General features: G+C 32.9%; 2 protein-coding genes across 2 annotated transcripts; both read left to right on the forward strand.

Moving 5' to 3' along the window:
* Positions 1 to 1,706: 1,706 nt before the first annotated feature.
* LOC132737239 (multiple epidermal growth factor-like domains protein 10) lies at positions 1,707 to 4,105 on the forward strand. The gene is made up of 3 exons (XM_060724501.1): positions 1,707 to 1,748; positions 2,633 to 2,681; positions 3,339 to 4,105. The coding sequence occupies exons 1-3, from the start codon at positions 1,707 to 1,709 to the stop codon at positions 4,103 to 4,105; spliced, it is 858 nt and encodes a 285-aa protein (XP_060580484.1).
* Positions 4,106 to 6,141: 2,036 nt separating this feature from the next.
* Positions 6,142 to 11,981, forward strand: LOC132737296 (multiple epidermal growth factor-like domains protein 10). Its single transcript, XM_060724565.1, has 7 exons — positions 6,142 to 6,599; positions 7,879 to 8,871; positions 9,537 to 9,648; positions 10,335 to 10,381; positions 10,784 to 10,849; positions 11,124 to 11,186; positions 11,359 to 11,981. The coding sequence occupies exons 1-7, from the start codon at positions 6,260 to 6,262 to the stop codon at positions 11,403 to 11,405; spliced, it is 1,668 nt and encodes a 555-aa protein (XP_060580548.1). The 5' UTR covers positions 6,142 to 6,259; the 3' UTR covers positions 11,406 to 11,981.
* Positions 11,982 to 21,609: the final 9,628 nt, after the last annotated feature.

Consider the following 21,609-nt stretch of genomic DNA (forward strand, 5'->3'; position numbering starts at 1 on the left):
CAGAACGATCAAGAATGAGCACAACGCACAGTTAAATTAATTCCGTGCGAGGATGTCTGTTGTTCATCAATAAAACGGTTCCGATTATTGTTGGGTAAATAACCAAACAAATCAGCTATATGTGAATTCAGGTCACCTGACATGTACACATCCCCTAAGTTACTATATCGACAAATACAAGTATTTAAGTGTCATAAAAGTCCAATCCGAACAATGATGCATTAATACTTCTATAAAGACTTGAATCTTTTACAAAAATACCATCTTTGTCAGAGTTGACTAACGTTTTATCTCTTTAAAAGCATACAAGACCATTTACATCGATATTAAGATGTACTGTAATACATTTTTCACACAGTCCCTAAAATATATTGCGACACTGCTACTATTTCGACTTGCTTTGTGGTTAAATTAAAAGTTAATAATTAAGGTTTGCTTAAGACATCATTGATATAACGAGAACATTTTCTTTTAAATGCAATCTGAATTTAACTACGCACCAGTAAGTTATATTTTATTTACTTCCTTTTCGAGGGTTTATAACCTTGCTACTTAGTTAAAGTGATGTTCGTGTTTGATCAGTGAAAACATATAAAGGAAACAATGAGGAACATAAATTTGGTTAGTAAAAAATAATTTGTAAAATTATAGTAATTCTGTATCAGCATTCAAATGACGAGTTTTATTTATATACATTTTCTTAAATAAATAAGTCAGAGATTTGTTATGAATTATTACTTAATTATTTCGATATTACAGTACAGAGTGTACGTAGTGTTAGGGTATATTCATATAAATATTTGTCTTAAAATCTAAAGGGTTAATGCTTTGTAGGAGCACATTTGTCTCACAAAGTACAAATTGGAAATGAGAAGATGTGTTCGACATACAAAAGAAAGGACACTCAAAGCACATTTGTCTCACATTCTTCCATAAAATTCTAAAAAGGTAATAATTATGCCCGTCCGTTTACCGGCTACATGCCATTGTTTTGTGTTCTGTATTTATATTGCCGTTTTTAGGTCACTTAAGGCCAATCGAAAACTTCCAACCTCTGTATAAGAACCATATATTAACTTAAAGAATATACCTGTTTTGCATGTCAGAACGAACATTTTTACCAGCCTAAACACATGCAGCGAGCTGTTCTTATCGTTATTAACAACAAAAAGGTAGAACATGTATCTACGGTGCCATAAAGGGGACTATTGATTTTGCTTATTTATAACGTGCGCACGCTAAAGCTATTACGTCGACACGAGATACTATACGTGCGCCCGCTATAGCTATTACGTCGTCATGAGATACAAATACGTGCGCAAGCTATAGCTATTACGTCGCCACGAGAAACTATTAAATGCGCACGCTATAGCTATTACGTCGTCACGAGATACTATTACGTGCTCACGCGATAGATATTAATTTGTAAAGGGATAGCTATTGCACATACGCACGCGATATCTATTACGTGTGCACGCGGATAGATTTTTCGAATTTTGAGCCTAGACGGGCTTCCTCACATGAGCAGTTCTACACCCGAGTGAGCGACGGACATACAACGGTTAGGGGCAGTTGGGTTTTTGAAAATCACTCGGCCAATGCAACCCCTAAATGATCTGAGGAAGAAAAATGACAGGACCATTTGACGCGTATTATGTTCTCGTCAGAAATACATATTAAAATATCGCCTTCTCAATTACCTAACTATGGTAAAGGAACCAGCACAGGGAGCCATCTGGCCTTGTCACGTAATGGCGTGCATGTTATTGGACAATATTTTGACTGTGCATGGCCATAGATATCTGAATTAAAATTAATGGTTGTAATTTTGACATTTTGGTAGAAAAAAGGCGAGCAAAGGTTGTATTTGATAAAGTGAATTTTGATTTTAGTATTGGTGGTTCTTTTACGTCACATGCAGCAGTGTGATTTTAAGTCATTTTACTGTAACAAATGTGACGCTAAAAATTGTCTTACTTTTCTCATCACTTTATATCCGTTTTATCATAACTATTTAAAATGAGATAAGGATTTGTTCTCTAATATGGGTCTAGCTATGTTTTGTAGCTATTAAAAAATGTCAGTTTTATATGGATAATAAAAAGAATACTATTTAGCGGTATTTGGCCTCAAAGGATTTCTTGTCTCGCGTCGACGTACGAAATGCAAAGCGAGTCGCAAGAATCCGGGAGTCACCACCGCACTTAACATTTACCATCGTAAACGGGATTTAGCATGCTTCAGGTTCAGCCAATCAATATTTTTGAATTAGAGATATCAAAATTTATAGTTCCACTGTATGTTTTAGGTCTTAGATTTCTTACAAATGGCACTATCAAACCTATTGATGATTGCATTTGACATGAGGTAAAACAACGAACCTCGGTTCTAAAATAACATTCTGCACTGGAAAATATGTGATAAAAAAATAAATTGTAATTCATAAAACGTGACATGAGACAAATATGTTTTCTTGTCCCTTAAAAACTTTGGACAAATGTGCTTTGTTGTCCCTTAAAAACATGAGACAAATGCGCTTTGATGTCCCTTAAAAATTTGATCTTATATCAGATATAACAATATGTCATGTTATAAAGGTAAAGAATAATGATATATCGAATTTTCATTACAGATTATATATACACTATGTATGTTTGAACTTGTTTGCAACACGCCAGGAGGTGAGTGCATTGTTTGAAAGAATTTGATCTTTTGGTGTTGGTAAACATTGCAAATATGATAAAAACGCAAACTTAATTCGTATTTTTATATTATTCATTTTGCATATAATGAAATATCATTGCATTATCTCATACTGCATAAACTGTTCATTAGTTCAAATGAGCCGTGCCATGACAAAACCAACATAATGGCTTTGCGACCAGCATGGATCCAGACCAGCCTGCGCATTCGCATAGTCTGATCAGGATCCATGATGTTCGCAATCAGTTTCACTACTTGTAACAAGGGTTGGTAGGCGAACAGCATGGATCTGATCAGACTGAGTGGATGCGCAGGCTGGTCTATATTCATGCTGGTTGCAAATGCATTATGATGGTTTTGTCGTGACGTAGATCAAATTAAGATGATAATATCATAGCTTTTCATTGCACTATGATAATATTATAACGTACAAAGTTTATGTAATATAAACACATAATTAATCAATATTTTTTGGTAATTGAATACGCACATACTGAACTCTAGACCCACTATCACATCATTTTATTTATTCATCACTGGTCAGCAATTCTAATTTAAATTATAATTTCGTATATTTTCACATTACATTTCTACGTGATAAATTTAATGGAAGTAAGACTTTATTTTAATTATAGAAGTTGATGAACGATGTAAAGTAGATTGTGCATGCTGTAAAGATGGAAAATGTGGACAAGGGAAATATTTTTCTTCTGACGAATGTACTCTAGGCTGTATAGATGGTTATAGAGGTGCTCGCTGCTACAAACGATGTACACACAATTGTACAAAATGCGAAAGACATAGTGATGTAGATAATTGTATTGCGTGCAATGATGGCTATTATCCCGGCTCTGCTAGAGACTGCACATCGAAGTGTTTACCGGGATGTAAAACATGCACGTCAGGAACCACGTGTACATCATGCATGGAGGGATTTTACGATATCAATAATAAATGTAATCGTTCATGTCCATTTAACTGTATCACGTGTTCGTCGAATAATGATTGTGGATCGTGTAAGGATGGTTATTATAAAGGTTACCAGAACGACAACATTAATTTTCCTTTGTTGAACGACTGCACATATAAGTGCCGGGATAACTGTCTACGATGTTCATCCTATGATAGATGCTCGCTTTGTAAAACAGGGTTTTATGGACCAAACTGTGAGAAAAATTGTTCGACTGGTTGTTTATCAAACTCTTGCGATATGCATACTGGAAACTGTACATGTTTTCCAACTTTTGCTGGAGTAACATGTGACAAATGTAAAACCGGACAATATGGAAATTTGTGTGATCAACAATGTTCAGTAGGGTGTAAAAGTAACGTGTGTGAAAGAAAATCCGGAAATTGCAAAGATGGATGTATCGTAGATACGATCATTGGTGATAAATGTTGACGTTTGTTTAACAGGCTTATGGACAGAACTGTAATATGTCTTGTTCTGCCGGCTGTAAATCAGAAATGTGAGAAAGTAATGGTGAATGCTCCTTTTATGGATGTCTTGATAATTTTCTTTGGAGGACAGTTCAATCAATGCATGCATGGCAAGTGTAATCTTACTATTTTAAAACTCTTTTTTCAGAATTTTATAGCTATGCATACGTTGATGTCATATAACGTTGCCTCTGTAAAAATTGTTAAGGCTGTCGTGCTGCTAATGATATTTTAATGATATTAAGAATTATTATAGTTACAGGAAAACAATAAAATAAATTATATAGAATACATGTATAAGTGTGCAATATGTGGAAACATTTATATTGTCTTGATTAAATGTATAGAAATACAGCAATTAATCGATGTTTTTAACAAAATATTTAATAAAGTTCTTTACTTATTTACCTAATTGAAGAACCATAAGAAAGAGAATTTGATGAAAAATTATGTGTTGACAACATTACTTTCATCTTTTTAAAGGACAATTTATATTTCCTTTTGCAACGGGGAAACACTTTCAGGCTTATATACTTACTTTCAGTAATTAAACAATTATCACATTTATTATATTTGATTGGTGATAATTTGCAATGTCAAAGTGTGTTTTCAAAGTAATTCCTTCGTTATCTATTTAACATGACGCGGCTTATATATAGACATCGAAATAACACTTTAAAGTAAATAAACTGAGGAAAAATAAAAACATCAAGCGGATACATTGTTGTTTAACATAATGGACACTCAAAAAATAGGCAGTGACTAATTCAGAGACTATGATAATTGAAGGTATTAAAAATCCTGCCTGCTTATTTATTTAATTTAGAAAGAAAGAATGGAAACAGAAAAAAAAAAGATCAACCGAAATATCTTTATTTTTTAATTGTTGTTAAAGTAGCATACCTCAAGCTCTAGTATTTTAATTTTATATGTATATTTTGGAGTATACTTCTCTTTCACTCGACAATACCACCTTTCATCAAGTAGGATGAACATTTACTAGATTGGTGTATTTCGCTAAAATGTTTTTGTTTTTCTTCAGCAGATAATGACCTATACATGTTGGCAAATGGGGCACGGTTTTATTTGTTTGGGTCATCAGACGAAACAAAATAATGCGTAGCGAAAATGTAGACCCTGATGTTCTAATTTGCAAAATACCGAAATTAGTTCAAACTCCTAGAAGCGGTTGATCCCTTCATGTTTAAAATCATTTGCTTTACAGTTTTGGTTATACATTGTATATTATAAACAAAACTTTTAATCGATATTTTAGGTTATTGATTATGCATAAAGAGAACTTCTAAACATCTTATTGAAAACAACATTTAACTGTTCAGCAATTCAAATTGATAAAAAAGTATGATTGATTAATTTCATAGCATTTCATTTTACATTTTAACATTTATATGATTACTATTTTAAGGACGTTTGACTTTATTTATTACAGAGGTTGATGAACAATGCTTAAAGTAGATTGTGCATGTTGTATAGAAAGAAAATGTGAGGAGGCAAATGGTTTCCCAAACCAATGTTACTCTAGGCTGTATTGATGGTTATAGAGGTGCTCGCTTGCTACATACGATGTACACACAACTGTACAAAATGCCCTGATCGTGAAGATACGTGTACTGGCGTGCTATGATGGCTATTACCCCGGTTCTGCCTAGAGACTGCAACATCGAAGTGTTTACCCGGATGTAAAACATGCACAACAGGAACCACGTGTTACATCATGTAAGGAGGGATATTATAACGCCGATTGGTCAATCTGATTGTAACTGTCCTGTTTATTGTAATTGTAATAATGGTCAGTGTGTGGTCATGTAAGGACAGATATTACGATACAGTAATTATGTTACAGTTTATGTCCAGGTAACGTGTGCACTTGTTTCGTCAAATAATGATTGTGGAATCGTTGTAAGGATGGTTATTATAAAAGTTACCAGAACGACAACATTAATTTTCCTTTTTTTGAACGACTGTACATATTAAATGCCGGGATAACTGTCTACGATGTTCATCCTATGATAGATGCTCGCTTTGTAAAACTGGGTTTTATGGACCAAACTGTGAGAAAAATTGTTCGGCTGGTTGTTTATCAAACTCTTGCTATATGCATACTGGAAACTGTACATGTTTTCCAACTTTTGCTGGAGTAACATGTGACAAATGTAAAACCGGACAATATGGAAATTTGTGTGATCAACAATGTTCAGTAGGGTGTAAAAGTAACGTGTGTGAAAGAAAATCCGGAAATTGCAAAGATGGATGTATCGTAGATACGATCATTGGTGATAAATGTGACGTTTGTTTAACAGGCTGGTATGGACAGAACTGTAATATGTCTTGTTCTGCCGGCTGTAAAAATCAGAAATGTGAGAAAAGTAATGGTGAATGCTCCTATGGATGTCTTGATAATTTCTTTGGAGGACAGTTCAATCAATGCATGCATGGCAAGTGTAATCTTACTATTTTAAAACTCTTTTTTCAGAATTTTATAGCTATGCATTACGTTGATGTCATATAACGTTGCCTCTGTAAAATTGTAAGGCTGTCGCTGCTGCTAATGATATTTTAATGATAAGAATTATTATAGTTACAGAAAACAATATAAATTATATAGAATACATGTATAAGTGTGCAATATGTGGAAACATTTATATTGTCTTGATAAATGTATAGAAATACAGCAATTAATCGATGTTTTTAACAAAATATTTAATAAAGTTCTTTACTTATTTACCTATTAAGAACCATAAGAAAGAGAATTTGATGAAAAATTATGTGTTGACAACATTACTTTCATCTTTTTAAAGGACAATTTATATTCCTTTGCAACAGGAAACACTTTCAGGGCTTATATACTTACTTTCAGTAATTAAACAATTATCACATTTATTATTTTGATTGGTGATAATTTGCAATGTCAAAGTGTTTTCAAAGTATTCCTTCGTTATCTATTTAACATGACGCGGCTTATATATAGACATCGAAATTAACACTTTAAAGTAAATAAACTGAGGAAAATAAAACATCAAGCGGATACATTGTTTAACATAATGGACACTCAAAATAGGAGTGACTAATTCAGAGACTATTGATAATTGAAGGTATTAAAATCCTGTCCTGCTTATTTATTTAATTTAGAAAGAAAGAATGGAAAAAAAAAAGATCAACCGAAATATCTTTATTTTTAATTGTTGTTAAAGTAGCATACCTCAAGCTCTAGTATTTTAATTTTATATGTATATTGGAGTATACTTCTCTTTCACTCGACATACCACCTTTCATCAGTAGGATGAACATTTACTAGATTGGTGTATTTCGCTAAATTGTTTTCAGCAGATAATGACCTATACATGTGCAAATGGGGCACGGTTTTATTTGTTTGGGTCATCAGACGAAACAAATAATGGTAGCGAAAATGTAGACCCTGATGTTCTAATTTGCAAATACCGAAATTAGTCCAAACTCCTAGAAGCGGTTGCATCCCTTCATGTTTAAAATCATTTGCTTACAGTTTTGGTATACATTGTATATATAAACAAAACTTAATCGATATTTTAGGTTATTGATTATGCATAAAGAGAACTCTAAACATCTTATGAAAACAACATTAACTGTTCAGCAATTCAAATTGATAAAAAAGTATGATAATTTCATAGCATTTCATTTTACATTTTAACATTTATATGATACTATTTTAAGGACGTTTGACTTTATTTATTACAGAGGTTGATGAACAATGTAAAGTAGATTGTGCATGTTGTATAGAAAGAAAATGTGGAGGAGGCAAATGGTTTCCCAACCAATGTACTCTAGGCTGTATTGATGGTTATAGAGGTGCTCGCTGCTACATACGATGTACACACAACTGTACAAAATGCCCTGATCGTGAAGATACGTGTACTGCGTGCTATGATGGCTATTACCCCGGTTCTGCTAGAGACTGCACATCGAAGTGTTTACCCGGATGTAAAACATGCACAACAGGAACCACGTGTACATCATGTAAGGAGGGATATTATAACGCCGATGGTCAATCTGATTGTAACTGTCCTGTTTATTGTAATTGTAATAATGGTCAGTGTGTGTCATGTAAGGACAGATATTACGATACCAGTAATTTATGTTACAGTTTATGTCCAGGTAACTGTGTCACTTGTTCGTCAAATAATGATTGTGGATCGTGTAAGGATGGTTATTATAAAGGTTACCAGAACGACAACATTAATTTTCCTTTGTTGAACGACTGTACATATAAATGCCGGGATAACTGTCTACGATGTTCATCCTATGATAGATGCTCGCTTTGTAAAACTGGGTTTTATGGACCAAACTGTGAGAAAAATTGTTCTACTGGTTGTTTATCAAACTCTTGCGATATGCAAACTGGAAACTGTACATGTTTTCCAACTTTTGCTGGAGTGAGATGTGATAATTGTAAAACCGGAAAATATGGAAACATGTGCAATCAAGAGTGTTCTGCAGGGTGTAAAGGTGGCGTTTGTGAAAAAGAATCAGGAGATTGTACATACGGATGTACTGTAGTCACGATCGTTGGGGTTAAATGTGAAAATTGTTCAACTGGCTGGTATGGACAGTACTGTAACATATCTTGTTCTCTTGGCTGTAAAATGGAGCAATGCGAAAGAAGTAATGGTGAATGTTCATATGGATGTCTTGATAACTTTGAGGGACGGCAGTGCAATCAATACATGCCTGGCAAGTGTAATCTTATTTTGTTTTCCGTGCTTTCGGATCTTTCCTTTTTCAGAATGTTATAGCTATGCATTACGTTAATATCATATTACGTCGCATCTGTAAAATTATAATGCTAATGATTTTTATTTGTTTGGGTCGTCAGACCAAACAAATAGTACCGCCTCCGTGGTCGAGGGGTTAGAGTCTATGCCTTGTAATCCAGTTACCGCCTTGGCGTGGGTTCAATCCCCGGGAGATGCTCTGGAAGTTTCAACTAAACTTTTGGTGAATTCAACTAAATATTATGTCGACTATCAGTGTTGCAATTAGTCTTATAGCCAATTTACTACAGTTAAAACACTAAAAAGCATTGGTGGCACTTTACAAAAACAAATTGGTTTATAATCTCTCAACCTTCTCATTTCTGACATTCTGAGACCCAAACAAATTCAGCGCCTTGTGTACTTTGATTTATAATAGGAATAATTATATTTCCTGCAAAAATGTTTTGATAAATGTATAAAAATACATTAGGTATAAAGTTTTAGATTTGTCTTTTATTTTACCAATGTAGCACGTTTTTATTTCTACGCTCTGATTATTGTTATATTTATCGATGTTTTTACGGAAATATTAAAAAAAAAGTTAAGGGCTTGACCGATGTTTATTTACAAAAAAAAATTTAGACTCAAGTTCCACAGAGCAGTCATTTAATACAGCTGGTGTAATACTTGGGACAGGATTTGCTGTGTCGTTGGTACTTGTGGTTACGTTGATTCTCTGGAAATGTCGGAAAAGGTAAAAAAAAAATATATATATTCAACTTTATTAAAGTCAAGGGTAAAACTCAAAGAGCATGAATAAGTTGAAACAGATGTTATACGAAAGACGTCTATCAGTACAATTTATGGAAAAAATGTTAAAGCATCAGAAATGTCTTTGCACTTATTTAAATGCAAACAATAGAAATTTAATTTGCTTTGACCCAACAACTAATAAACACTGTGTAAAATGTTATAAGCAAATTGTGTACATGCATTACAAAACATTCATATAAAGATATTTGCATTTCTGCTTATGGATATATGCCTTTACTTCGTTAAAATATTGCAATTCATTTTTTAAATTTTATTAAATATTATGGTTATTGTTTTTTATCAACTATTTTTATTTCGTCATAAAGCCCACTGATCCTTGACTCATGAATGTACAATACAAAAATCAATTGGTGTATTCGTAAGAAATACATTTGAGATAAACAAGTTAAACTGTTAACATAATGTAAGTAAGATGTTAACAAAAATTTGTTATTCAAATTTTAGATTAATTAGATCTAATTTTAAATTAAATTACGATTTTCTTCCTTTTCTTGCTTAAATGTACGAATTTATTTAATAAATTTATTCTTCATCAATAGCAAGTAAATTAATCTTTATGAATAGTTTATGAATTGACTACAACATGTTATTTCATTTGCGTTAAAGGGCCAATGGTAATAGCACTACAAGGGGACCTCGTAATGAAAACTCTGGTAAATACAGTATTATTTCTTACTGATATTTCATTTGTCATTATTGAACTTCCTATTCTTCATTTATTTTTACACAGGCCAGTTCTTTAAATGAACCCCGCTTGAATCAAGATCATAATATGTTCTACCCTCGAGTTTTAATTTGCATAGGTTATATATCAAAATAAGATATTCTTAAGTTATTATTTATCATTCAGATTTCTCATTTTGTTAACGAGGGTGTTAAATACACTGCAGATAACATAATGTTACCTATGTCTCTGAAATTATGTATTCTGTCGTTATTGCTTTTTCCCTATACAACATGTGCATGCGCGAATGCTTTTTCCGTTTCTGTGGAAATGTATTGTAAAAATGTCTATGCGAGTAGATAAACTAGTAACTGAATTATTATGTTTTCAGGCATCGAACTGGAATGTGGAAGTTCAGCAAACGCTGGCAATGTCAGAAATCATGGATTTGTTCAAGGTACTTTTTTTCTAAAACTGACTTCGTCAGATCTTCATTTGAATTTTATCTAAATTATATATGACTGATAACAATACATAACAATTTTTTCGACAAACAAAAGTACGTATAGTCAAATAACATACTCTGAATTTCATCACGGGTTCAAGGTTTTGTTATAATATTAGGTTTTGACTCTTATTCCATTTAAATGTTTTAATGAAGATATAAATTAATGTTAAGCTGCATTGATGCATTACAAGAATAACAAGCTAATAAAAGGTTTATTTTTCAGAATCAAACAGTGATGTCGTGTTAGGATCAGATTACGATAATCAGAATCTTGGGAGAGTTCAAGGTATCTGTGAATTAATTGTTCGTAACATCGTTATTTAAATAACACAATAATTTAATGTCAGTATATATCTTGATTGTTTACATAGAATTTTTTGTCTACAATTAAATTGATTTCTTTAAAACGATTTCCGATATATTGTCATTGTTTTGCAATTTTGGTTTGTTGTTTTCAGTATCTGAGCATGAATGTCGACAGAAAAATTTGGTTTCTTTGATGTAATTGTAGCAGTTAGCATTAACAACAACAACAATCAAAAGTGTCACGTCAATGCACGTGATAGAGTAACAAGTGTATTCAGTTTCATTTTTTGTATAGTGCTGAATAACTGTCTGATGTTTTAATGTGTTCAGCAGCCTTCGGTTTTTATGTTTTCGATAGGTTTCCTTCTTGTTTATTTATTTTATCGACGACAAATTTCGATTTATCTAACAATAAGATATCTAACCTTAGAAAAGCTGAAGGCCGCTTTAACACTTTTGTACATATTTGTATAAGACAAAATTAAACATTTAACTGTATGTTGATATTTTGACATCCACACTTTTGAAGTTATATCAGTTAATAAAACGAATGTGCGTCCTTATATCTATATAATGATAATCATATCTCATTCATTTTGTTGAAGGTATACTATGCTCACTCTTGAGTAAAATATTTTAAACAAGTCATTTATTAAATCTATTAAGTTATTACTGAATATGACCGTCTAATTTGAATCAAAAGTGAAAAATGTATTGTATTGAAAGTCACGCATCCAGAGTTAGTCTTTTCGTACATTCAGAAAAGGGAAAACACTGCCAGTATTTTAACGACATTTTATATTTATATAGTGACCACCTATATTTAGTGTGTAGAGATTTTAATATGACAAAGAAGTAAACTCAATGTTTATTTTGTATTTAAAAGAGATTGTGTAGTAGTTATCATTATTTTCTAATATAAAAATTTCAGCACTAGATATTGTTAAATTAAATGGCTTATAAAGTGCATGCTCCACACATTTTCTATAATGTTGACATTATATGATAAAAGCGGTTTTTTTGTCAGTTATCAATAATTATACTTACTGCCATATGTACGTATATTCCTTTATAAGTTTTGGCATACATTTTGTAAAACGATGCCTGTCATTTTCATGTAATAAGAGCAAAATATATCAAAGTTTGAAGTATAAATCTAATCGTTTAACAAAACGAAAAAAAAAGACTTTTACAAGCAAATAAAAGTTTTAACACTAAGCACACGTAATGTAATTTAAAAAATGAGATAGAAATAGTAAAAGAAATTTAAAGATAAGAATCTTTTCAAGTTTAGTTTGATCAAGCGTGGTCAGTGGCGGTATTGTGGGTAAAAAATACCAACAATGCCCAGCAGATCAGATGAAATATTGTTAATTTTCTCATGAACAGAAATATGCTAATACTACCGATATTATTTATGCTTTATTTTCATTATTATTTCTAATATAATTTCTCAGTTTTAAAGCCATAAAAAGTATGCTTGTTGCCGTAATTAATTCACTGTGTTTAGTTTTTGTTAATTTATGGATATCAATGGTTTTCCAGTTTTATCGCATAAACATCTTGTGTTATCAATATATAGTCTAACATTGTAATATATTTTTATTTCATTATAACTCGATTTTGGAGTGGCTGTTTACTTTATACTATTTATGAACTTTTAACGCTGTATATAGTGTCTGTACAATGATGAGATGTAAATAAAGATTACTACTACTACTGCTGTTGTTGTTGCTGCTGCTACTACTACTGCCCCGTACATCACTTCAGTGTTTTTTTTCTGCTACTTCGGGATCACTGAGTCCAGCATTTTTCAGTGTTGAGAATTGAGTACTGCTCAAGGTCAGGGCGTGAGGAATGTTGCACTTTTTCATTATTCCTCATTTACAGACTCATCAAAACGAATCTGCAACTTTTATGTTATTTTGCTGTTTTTAATTGTTCCAAGGGATCACTTTTGTTCCAAATATTGAAATCGATGTGATACCTGTATTTATTTACATGTCAATTGCATACTGATAACATGGTCAGTGAGCAAATCATGCTATTAGACAAAAACGACAATGTACATTTCAATATCTCTTTATTTGTATTAAGATTTAAAACGCAACACGGTATTCTAGCTCAAGAAACCTTGGTTTGTGTTGTTGTCCGTTCATTTGTTTATGCATTTTATTTAACACTCACACGTATTTACACCAGTTCATCATAGTTCATGCCCGATGTACACATATTTTGAAATCTACTGTTCAATATAACTTCTACCATAAATTTGACTATACAGTGAAAAATGAACAATTATTGCGTTGGACAATTTGGTAGTTTAAAGTTTTGAACCATTAAAAAAAACTTGCTGAGTCCTATTTTAAGAACCATAAGAAAGAAAATTTGACGGAAAATTATGTGTTGACAACATTACTTTCATCTTTTTAAAGGACAATTTATTTTCCTTTGCAACAGGAAACACTTTCGGGACTTACTTACATTCAGTAATTAAACAATAATCACATTTATTATTTTGATTGGTATTTTATTTCCAGTGTCAAAGTGTTTTCTTAGTATTCCTTCGTTATCTATTATAACATGTCACGGCTTATATACTTAGAAATCGAAATTAACACTTTAAAGTTAATAGACTTAGGAAAATATAACATCAAGCGGATACATTGTTTAACATAACAGACACTCCAAATAGGAGTGACCAATTCAGAAACTATTGCATTTTGTAGAGGATACGTGCGTTATTGAAGGTATTGAAATCCTAACCTGCTTCTTTATATAAAATTTAGAAAGAAAAAATGAAAAAAATAGATGAACCAAAATATCTTTATTTTAATTGCTATTAAAGTAGCACACCTCAAGCTCGAGTATTTTAATTTTATGTGTATATTGGAGTATACTTCTTTTTCATTCGACATACCACCTTTTTTTATCACTAGGATGTTTACTAGATTGTTTTCAGCAGAGAATGACCTGTACACGTGCAAAGGGGGTACAGTTTTATTTGTTTTGGTCGTCAGAACAAATAATGGTAGCGAAATTTGAGACCCTGATGTTCTTATTTGCAAATACCGAAAGTAGTCCAAGCTCCTCAAAGCGGTTACTTCCCTCACTGTACATTAACGCCGAAAAATTAAGTGGAGATCACTGCGGTAAAGATTGTCAAATGACAGGCGCATTAATTTTCGTAACGAAAAAATAATTCCCGACTGGTCGAAGATTTCTAATATTGTGTTATTCATATAGATATTTCATATATCGTATTTCACCGAGTGAGCACCAAAAGGTATATTTCACGAGTGGCGCAGCCACAAGTGAAATATGAATTTTTGGTGTTCACAAGGTGAAATATATTTCGATCTTACACTAAACTAAACAAATTTTCTTTTTATTATATGCAAAGAAACGTTTTAAAAAGACATTTAACCTAATACTGAATGAAAAGCACGCCAAATAATAAAACAACGTGACGTCATTTACGACGTCACGTCATTAAGTTGGTACCCAGTACTTTGCACGCTGGTATTTCACTGAAACAACGTAAGGGGCTTAAATTCAAAACAGTGACATTATCAAAGAGGTAATTTTACTGTTTCAAACAGTGAAATTACCAGTTTTATATCACTGATATATTTCTATAAACCACCGAAAAGCATGTAATAAATGCTTATATTCAGCTCCATGATTATTTACTTCAGTGTTAAACAACAGGTTCACCGTGAAAAAAATATATCGAAATTAATAAGGGTTACAAAGTCTAATTTAGAATAGTATGGTATTCTCTCAGGCCGTTATCTTATAACTCCCCGTGGTCGAGGGGTTTACACGCTCGCTTTGGGAGCGAGAGGTCTGGAATTCAAATCCCAGTTCAGCAACTCAGTTTTTTTGTTTTTTGTTGTTTTTTTTCTTGTTTTAAGGAAAATAAACAGTATTGAGAAGTTAGCACTGACATCGAAGATCGAAATTCAGTTTATAGTGAATATCGGGCTAGCTTTGAACTACGAGCTAGCTCGAAGATCAAAATTCAAAGTAAACCAAAGCCAAATTTCGAGCTGGAGTTGAATTTCGAGTTAGCTCGAAGGTCGAAATTCAAAATTTAAAAAAGCCGAAATTCGAGCTAGAGTTGAATTTCGAACCAGCTCGAAGATCGAAATTCAATTTCTTTTTAAACCTGAATTTCGAGCTGGAGTTGAATTTCGAGCCAGCTTGAAGATAGAAATTCAAAATTTTCAAAAGCCGAATTTCGAGCTGGAGTTGAATTTCGAGCCAGCTCGAAGATCGAAATTCAAAATTTAAAAAAGCCGAATTTCGAGCTGGAGTTGAATTTCGAGCCAGCTCGTAGATCGAAATTCATTTTTTTTAAACCCGAATTTCGAGCTTGAGTTGAATTTCGAGCCAGCTCGAAGATCGAAATTCAAAATTTTCAAAAGCCGAATTTCGAGCTGGAGTTGAATTTTGAGCTAGCTCGAAGATCGAAATTCAAAATTTTCAAATGCCGAATTAGGTAGGGTAAGCCCAAGTTTTTTAATAATCAACTTATTGCAACCAATCTTTTCAAAACTGTCATGTTTTTCCACGTTCAATTTTCGTTGACACTGACGTGTATGTTTACGTGACGTTACGTTACGTTGTATTACACTGCAAATGATTTTCCGTATGTTTTCATCTTTTTTAACTTTTGTCAGATTTGTTCTTTAAAACAACTATATGCTCATTCTTGCATTAAATAGAAAGAAATCTGAAATTGTACATAATAAACAAAAATCTTTAAAGATACACATTTGACACATGTTCTTTAAATAAGGTCTGTTACATCAAGTTAAGTTTGTTTCTTTCACTGCAGGACAGTTCAATTGGGAAATTTGAGTAGGTTCTCTTGTTTGTACATGCTTCGGACGCTGTCGAGGATCTTTTGTTGATATGTTCAGTTCACTTACCATATGATCAGTATGCAATTGATATGTTAATAAAACCGGAAAATATTTCATTTATTTAGAGCTTTATTTTTTTATGTTTTCTGACAAATGTCAGATCAGACTATTTCTTTCCTTTAATAGAAAATGGTAATTTAGGACTACATCTTGGTTCTTTAATTTGTATACAGAATCCGTTTTTGCAAGAATACGAAATTTTTGTATTTTAGGAACCTACGAACTTTTAATAAAAAGATCCGTAATTTAAGTAAAGGACGGACTTCGTACAACAAAGATGCTTTACATTTCGAATGTACGAACTACAGATTATTAGTCATACATGTATTGCATGATATACGGCCCCCCTACACACCTCCGTATTTTAAATTTCAGACCTATCTATCATAATTTATATAGAATCCCGCACATTTACGTATATCTGCAGTGCTCATAATGTCATTTATAGTGGACTTTTAACACAAACTTTATATCAGCATAAAGAAAAAAATACAGTAGTATTTTACATTCTGTGTAAGCCATGGTGTAGTAGAACCCCTAACAGTTGCCAAGATTACGCAGCAAACGGTCCTTGTTGGTCAACTTTGACGTCGTGTACAAAAATTGCTTAAACTATCAAAAAGAATCAAAGGAATCTAATTTGAAATACTTAACATTTTACATGAACATTTTCAAGACTCTACTCGAAAGTTCACAAAGTGTCGCGTTCTACTCTAAATGTATCTTATGTTAATTGTTGGCGGAAGTATATATTATAATGTGAAAGAAATTGTTCGATTGAAATTAATTTGAGTATTTGTGAAAAAATGTTTTTGTTTAAGGAAATTACTTGAACACTTTTCTTTCGCGGAGTAATATCTACTTTAAATATGGGCGGTGATGCGGCAAAACCTAAATTACACGTTGAAACTGTGTTGTCGGGAAAAAATAAGAATGGTACCATTAAAATAATAAACAAAACATGAAAAAACTAGGCTAAAATAAAGTTTCCTTTTAAAAGGAAAGGCTTACTCAGTTGTGCCATCATCCCATCCCTTTAAAAAAAAATTTTTTTTCTTTCAATTTATTATCACAATTTTTTTGAATAACGGTCTTTGTATATAATAAAGGGTTTATTTAGTTTTTTTTCTTGTTTTTTTTTTTCGAAAAAAAGTTTCACTTTTAAAAGGATAGGTAGGGTAAGCCCAAGACTTGACGAGCACCTGTGCCCATTTGTTTAAGCACAAGAGTTATGCATGCAAATTTGGACAAAAGAAGGACCAGAAGTCCACTGATTATAAATGAACAGAAACATGCTAACAGATAACAGTAACAACTTTTTTTTGTAAAAACGAATATTTGTTTTTGTCAAGAACGATTTGAAGTCTATTCTCTATTGTATAAAACTTATAAAGAAAATATTCAATCGTAGAAATATAAACATTGGCTCTCCCACGTAAAGATCTATCTATCATACTGAAGCAAAACAAGTGTGCACATTTCATTTCCACTTTTTTCGCAGAGAGAGTCATTCGTTTTGGCAGTTGCTAATTTTATTTAAAGTAGCTTTATAGACAAGTAAATGCACTAAAAGACTTCGTTACGTGGTACCAATTGATAAGCATGTATCAACTATGTTACATCTAAAATATCTATGACCACAGATATACCGACAACACAGGATGCGCTGTACATCAGCACGTGGTAAGGTTAATGATATGCATGGGCTATTTTTAGATTACCTCACCAAGACGTTAGAATTGCGTTTAAATAAAAGACTCAGTAGATCTAAATAGAGCTCGATCATGCACTAATATTCTGTGTGATTCGGTCACGATCTTTTGGTAAGCAGGACTGCCCTTTGGAGCAGTAACCATTCTCTATTGTATTAAAATAATAAAGACAAAAACCAATAATAAAAGAAACTACTTTTTGCGTCTTGAAAAAGAATTGAAACGGAACAATTTCGTTTATAATTTATTTCTTCCTTCTACTTACGCTTTAAACCGATAAATCAAGTAAAAATAGAAATCCTATTTATATAAACAAACAAGGATTACCGAAGTAACTAAAATAGCTTAGATTTCCGTAATATTACTTCGTCTGACTCCGCAGTATGACGGAATCGCCCGAATTGTCACGATTGCAAAAGAAACTGCCTCGGCTATTATCATTAATCCGAAGAGTGATGGAATGGGCCGAAATGTTGCGATTGACAGGATTGCGGAAACATAGACTGGTTTCCCGTTCAATCATGCACTAACAAATGTAAGCAGGCAACCACCTAACCGGAACAACTTTTCCATGTTGCCACGAGATACTATGTCGTGGCCACGAGTTACTAAGTCGTGGCCACGAGATAGCTAAGTCGTGGCCACGAGATACTATGTTGTGGATAGGAGTTACTAAGTCGTGGCCACGAGATACTATGTCATGGTCAGGAGTTACTAAGTCGTTTCCACGAGAAAGCTAAGTCGTGGCCACGAGATACTATCTCGTGGCCCCGAGTAACTTAGTCGTGGCCACGAGTAACTAAGTTGTGGCCTCGAGAGCTAAGTCGTGCACGAGATACTATGTCGTGGCCACGAGTTACTAAGTCGTGGTCACGAGATACTATGTCGTGGCCACGAGATAGCTAATTCGTGGCAACGAGATACTATGTCGTGGCCACGAGTTACTAAGTCGTGGCCACGAGATAATTAACCAATCAGAATACACTATATATATCATGAATTTTTTTAACTTAACAACTTACTTTTACATGCAACATTAATCTTTGAAAATACTGAAGATATTCACTTTGAACTTGTCTTTAAGATCGTATTAGAAAGTCACCTTCCAATATGGAGCAGAATTTGGGTATTTATTCGCTGTTTATCTTTCAATTTCTATTTATCTAATTTATATTCGTATTCATAAAATTCTTATCTATAATCATATAAATTTAAATTGATTTAAACAAGTTTAATTGCTACTTTTTAATTGACAGTTAAACATTTGTATTTTGATACTGCAGAATGTAGGGATCAATTGTTTCTACTTCTTGTTTAAACTACGTGATTAAATATTATGTTGCATACTTCTTCCTTTTCAAGTTGAATAATTTCGTTTTAACTTATGATTTTGAACGTTCTGTCTTTTAAGAATACAAAGTGGGTTACATAACACTGAAATAAAATCTATACAAATGCACCTAGACGAATACGAACTGCAATAACACGAATACGAAATTACATTAAATTTTAAATTTAAATTTATACATCTGGCCGGGAACCAATATTTCCGTACAAGTCCGTAATTTCTGACGATGTAACCGTTGAAATATTCTTTTCAAAAATCCACGAAATCCATGGTAGCACTCCACAGTTACTTTCAAGTTCCTGTCGTCAATGTCCTACAAGCAATACGTCTAATAATTCTATAACCAAACTACACAACCTGGAAAAAAGAAAACGCATTTTGTTGAGAACATCAGGGGCGTAACTAGGCGTACTCCTGTACGCCAATCCTGTATTCAAATAAATCACATGCGCTAAAAGTTCTAAAAAAGTGATAAAAACATAGGGGGTAGTGTGGTCGGGGCACACACAGGCCTACTGACTCTTTCGACTTAATCATTATATAAATATTTCATTACATATACAGTATAAATTAATATCTTTTAAAATGATCTATATTGCGATATATCAACAGAGGAAAGAGTACAGATTCAACGGAGGAAAGTTATAAAAAGCTTAAGGTGTCTTGTTCAGAACCTATTCTTGGCCGAGATATTCCCCTAGCATTGGCTGGTGGCCCGTTTTTGCGCAACGTGCTTCTTATTCGGCGCGCAGGTCGCCCGCAATAATTTTTCCCAAACTTTTTACTATTCCCGTATCTGCCCTTTTGTGTCCTCTTCTGCTTTTGGTTGGGTGCCTTCTGGGTGCCCTGCTGGTGTGGCTGGATTGTGTAGGGGGCTGAGTTCTGCCAACGTAGCCTTGAATGTTTGATTTTTAATATCATCTTTTAATAACAAATTGGTGTAATTTCTCAATGGCATATTAATCAATTGATTGAGAGAATTACTTTGCCGTGCCAAAAAGGGCAGAAAAAGACAAAGAATGTACAATTAATTCTCAATTTTATGCATTTATTTAAAAGAATATTAATATTCTACAATTAGTTGTTGAGATTAAATTTATCATTCTCTGTTGTCAGCAAAACATTGCGATGAGTCATCAAGCAAGTTACATCATTATTAAAGTCGTACATGCATATATCTGCTTATGAATTTACTTTATCACAAAAGGTCTTAAATGAATCCTTTAATGTATTCACATGATCCACATAATCTATGTTATATGCAACAATTTTTAATTAATTTACTGACATTTCTGAAAGGAGATTTTGAAATATCTTTGCGTGTAATATAACGTGTAATATAACGCGTTTTTTTATATATACAAAATGTATTGTAATGTAATGAAATATTTAACAGTCCAAAACACTCACTGAACTTAATCACAATTTTCACACCATTATCGTTCTTAAATTAATATATTGTTACAACAGTTGCTACTTATGAAGGTGCAGAATGACAGTCTTTCCTCAGAGAGAATTGGGGCATTGTGTGAATATACTCATCTTTGCGTTAGCTGTGGCTTACGTGATGGACTAACGTTAATTTGACAATTCCGTCCAACGGACCCGTATTTTCTAAAGAAAGCAAGGCTCTGTACCCAAACATGACATATTATCAATTCAATTAAAACAAACGCTTGCTTTAGTTTTCGACGTTTCTAGCGTTTTTTTTTTATTTTACTGAATACGGGAGATTTGTTGCTATAACATCAGTTTAAAAGTCGCAAAAGGACAATTTTTTTCTGCAAAAAAATCGATTATAAATATAAAATAAGTTCTGTGGTATATGTAACGTACTTGTTCATTTTACCTATTTTAAAATTAACAAAAAGAGTTTGAAATCATTACCAATATGTTGTCAATATAGCCTCTAGATAGTCACAAAATGCCAGGATATCGCTTCCTCTTTCAAAAAAATTGCTCGGGGCAGCATGCCCCCTAACCCCCCTAGTTAAGGAGTACATACCAAAATAGCTCAGTTACGCCCCTGAACATATATGACATAAGATTGCAAATCAACAAAGAAATCATCCCATCTGCAATAGGCAGGCAGTTAAATAAGTTGCAATTCATTCCGTTGAAGCCCAAAATCTACAGTGGCCTGAGACCAAAAACAACACATTTCATCCCTCTGGAAAAAAATACCTGCAAATATACAGGCTAAAGGAACATCGTCTCTGCTTTAGCAACTCCCTATACATGCAAAATACCACAAAGAAACTGGAGCTCAACCTTGTGGATTGTTTTGCTACTGCTAAAAAGTTTGTACCCCCCCCCCCCCTGTAAAATGACTTGTTTTTACTGTGCATGCTGTTTAAAAGCAATGTTTACACAAAAAGACGGCCTTGACATCGATAATCAACAGCTTGTGAT

Source organism: Ruditapes philippinarum, unplaced genomic scaffold, assembly GCF_026571515.1.
Source record: "Ruditapes philippinarum isolate M1 unplaced genomic scaffold, ASM2657151v2 ctg1662_1_1_1_1, whole genome shotgun sequence".
NCBI lineage: Eukaryota > Metazoa > Mollusca > Bivalvia > Venerida > Veneridae > Ruditapes > Ruditapes philippinarum.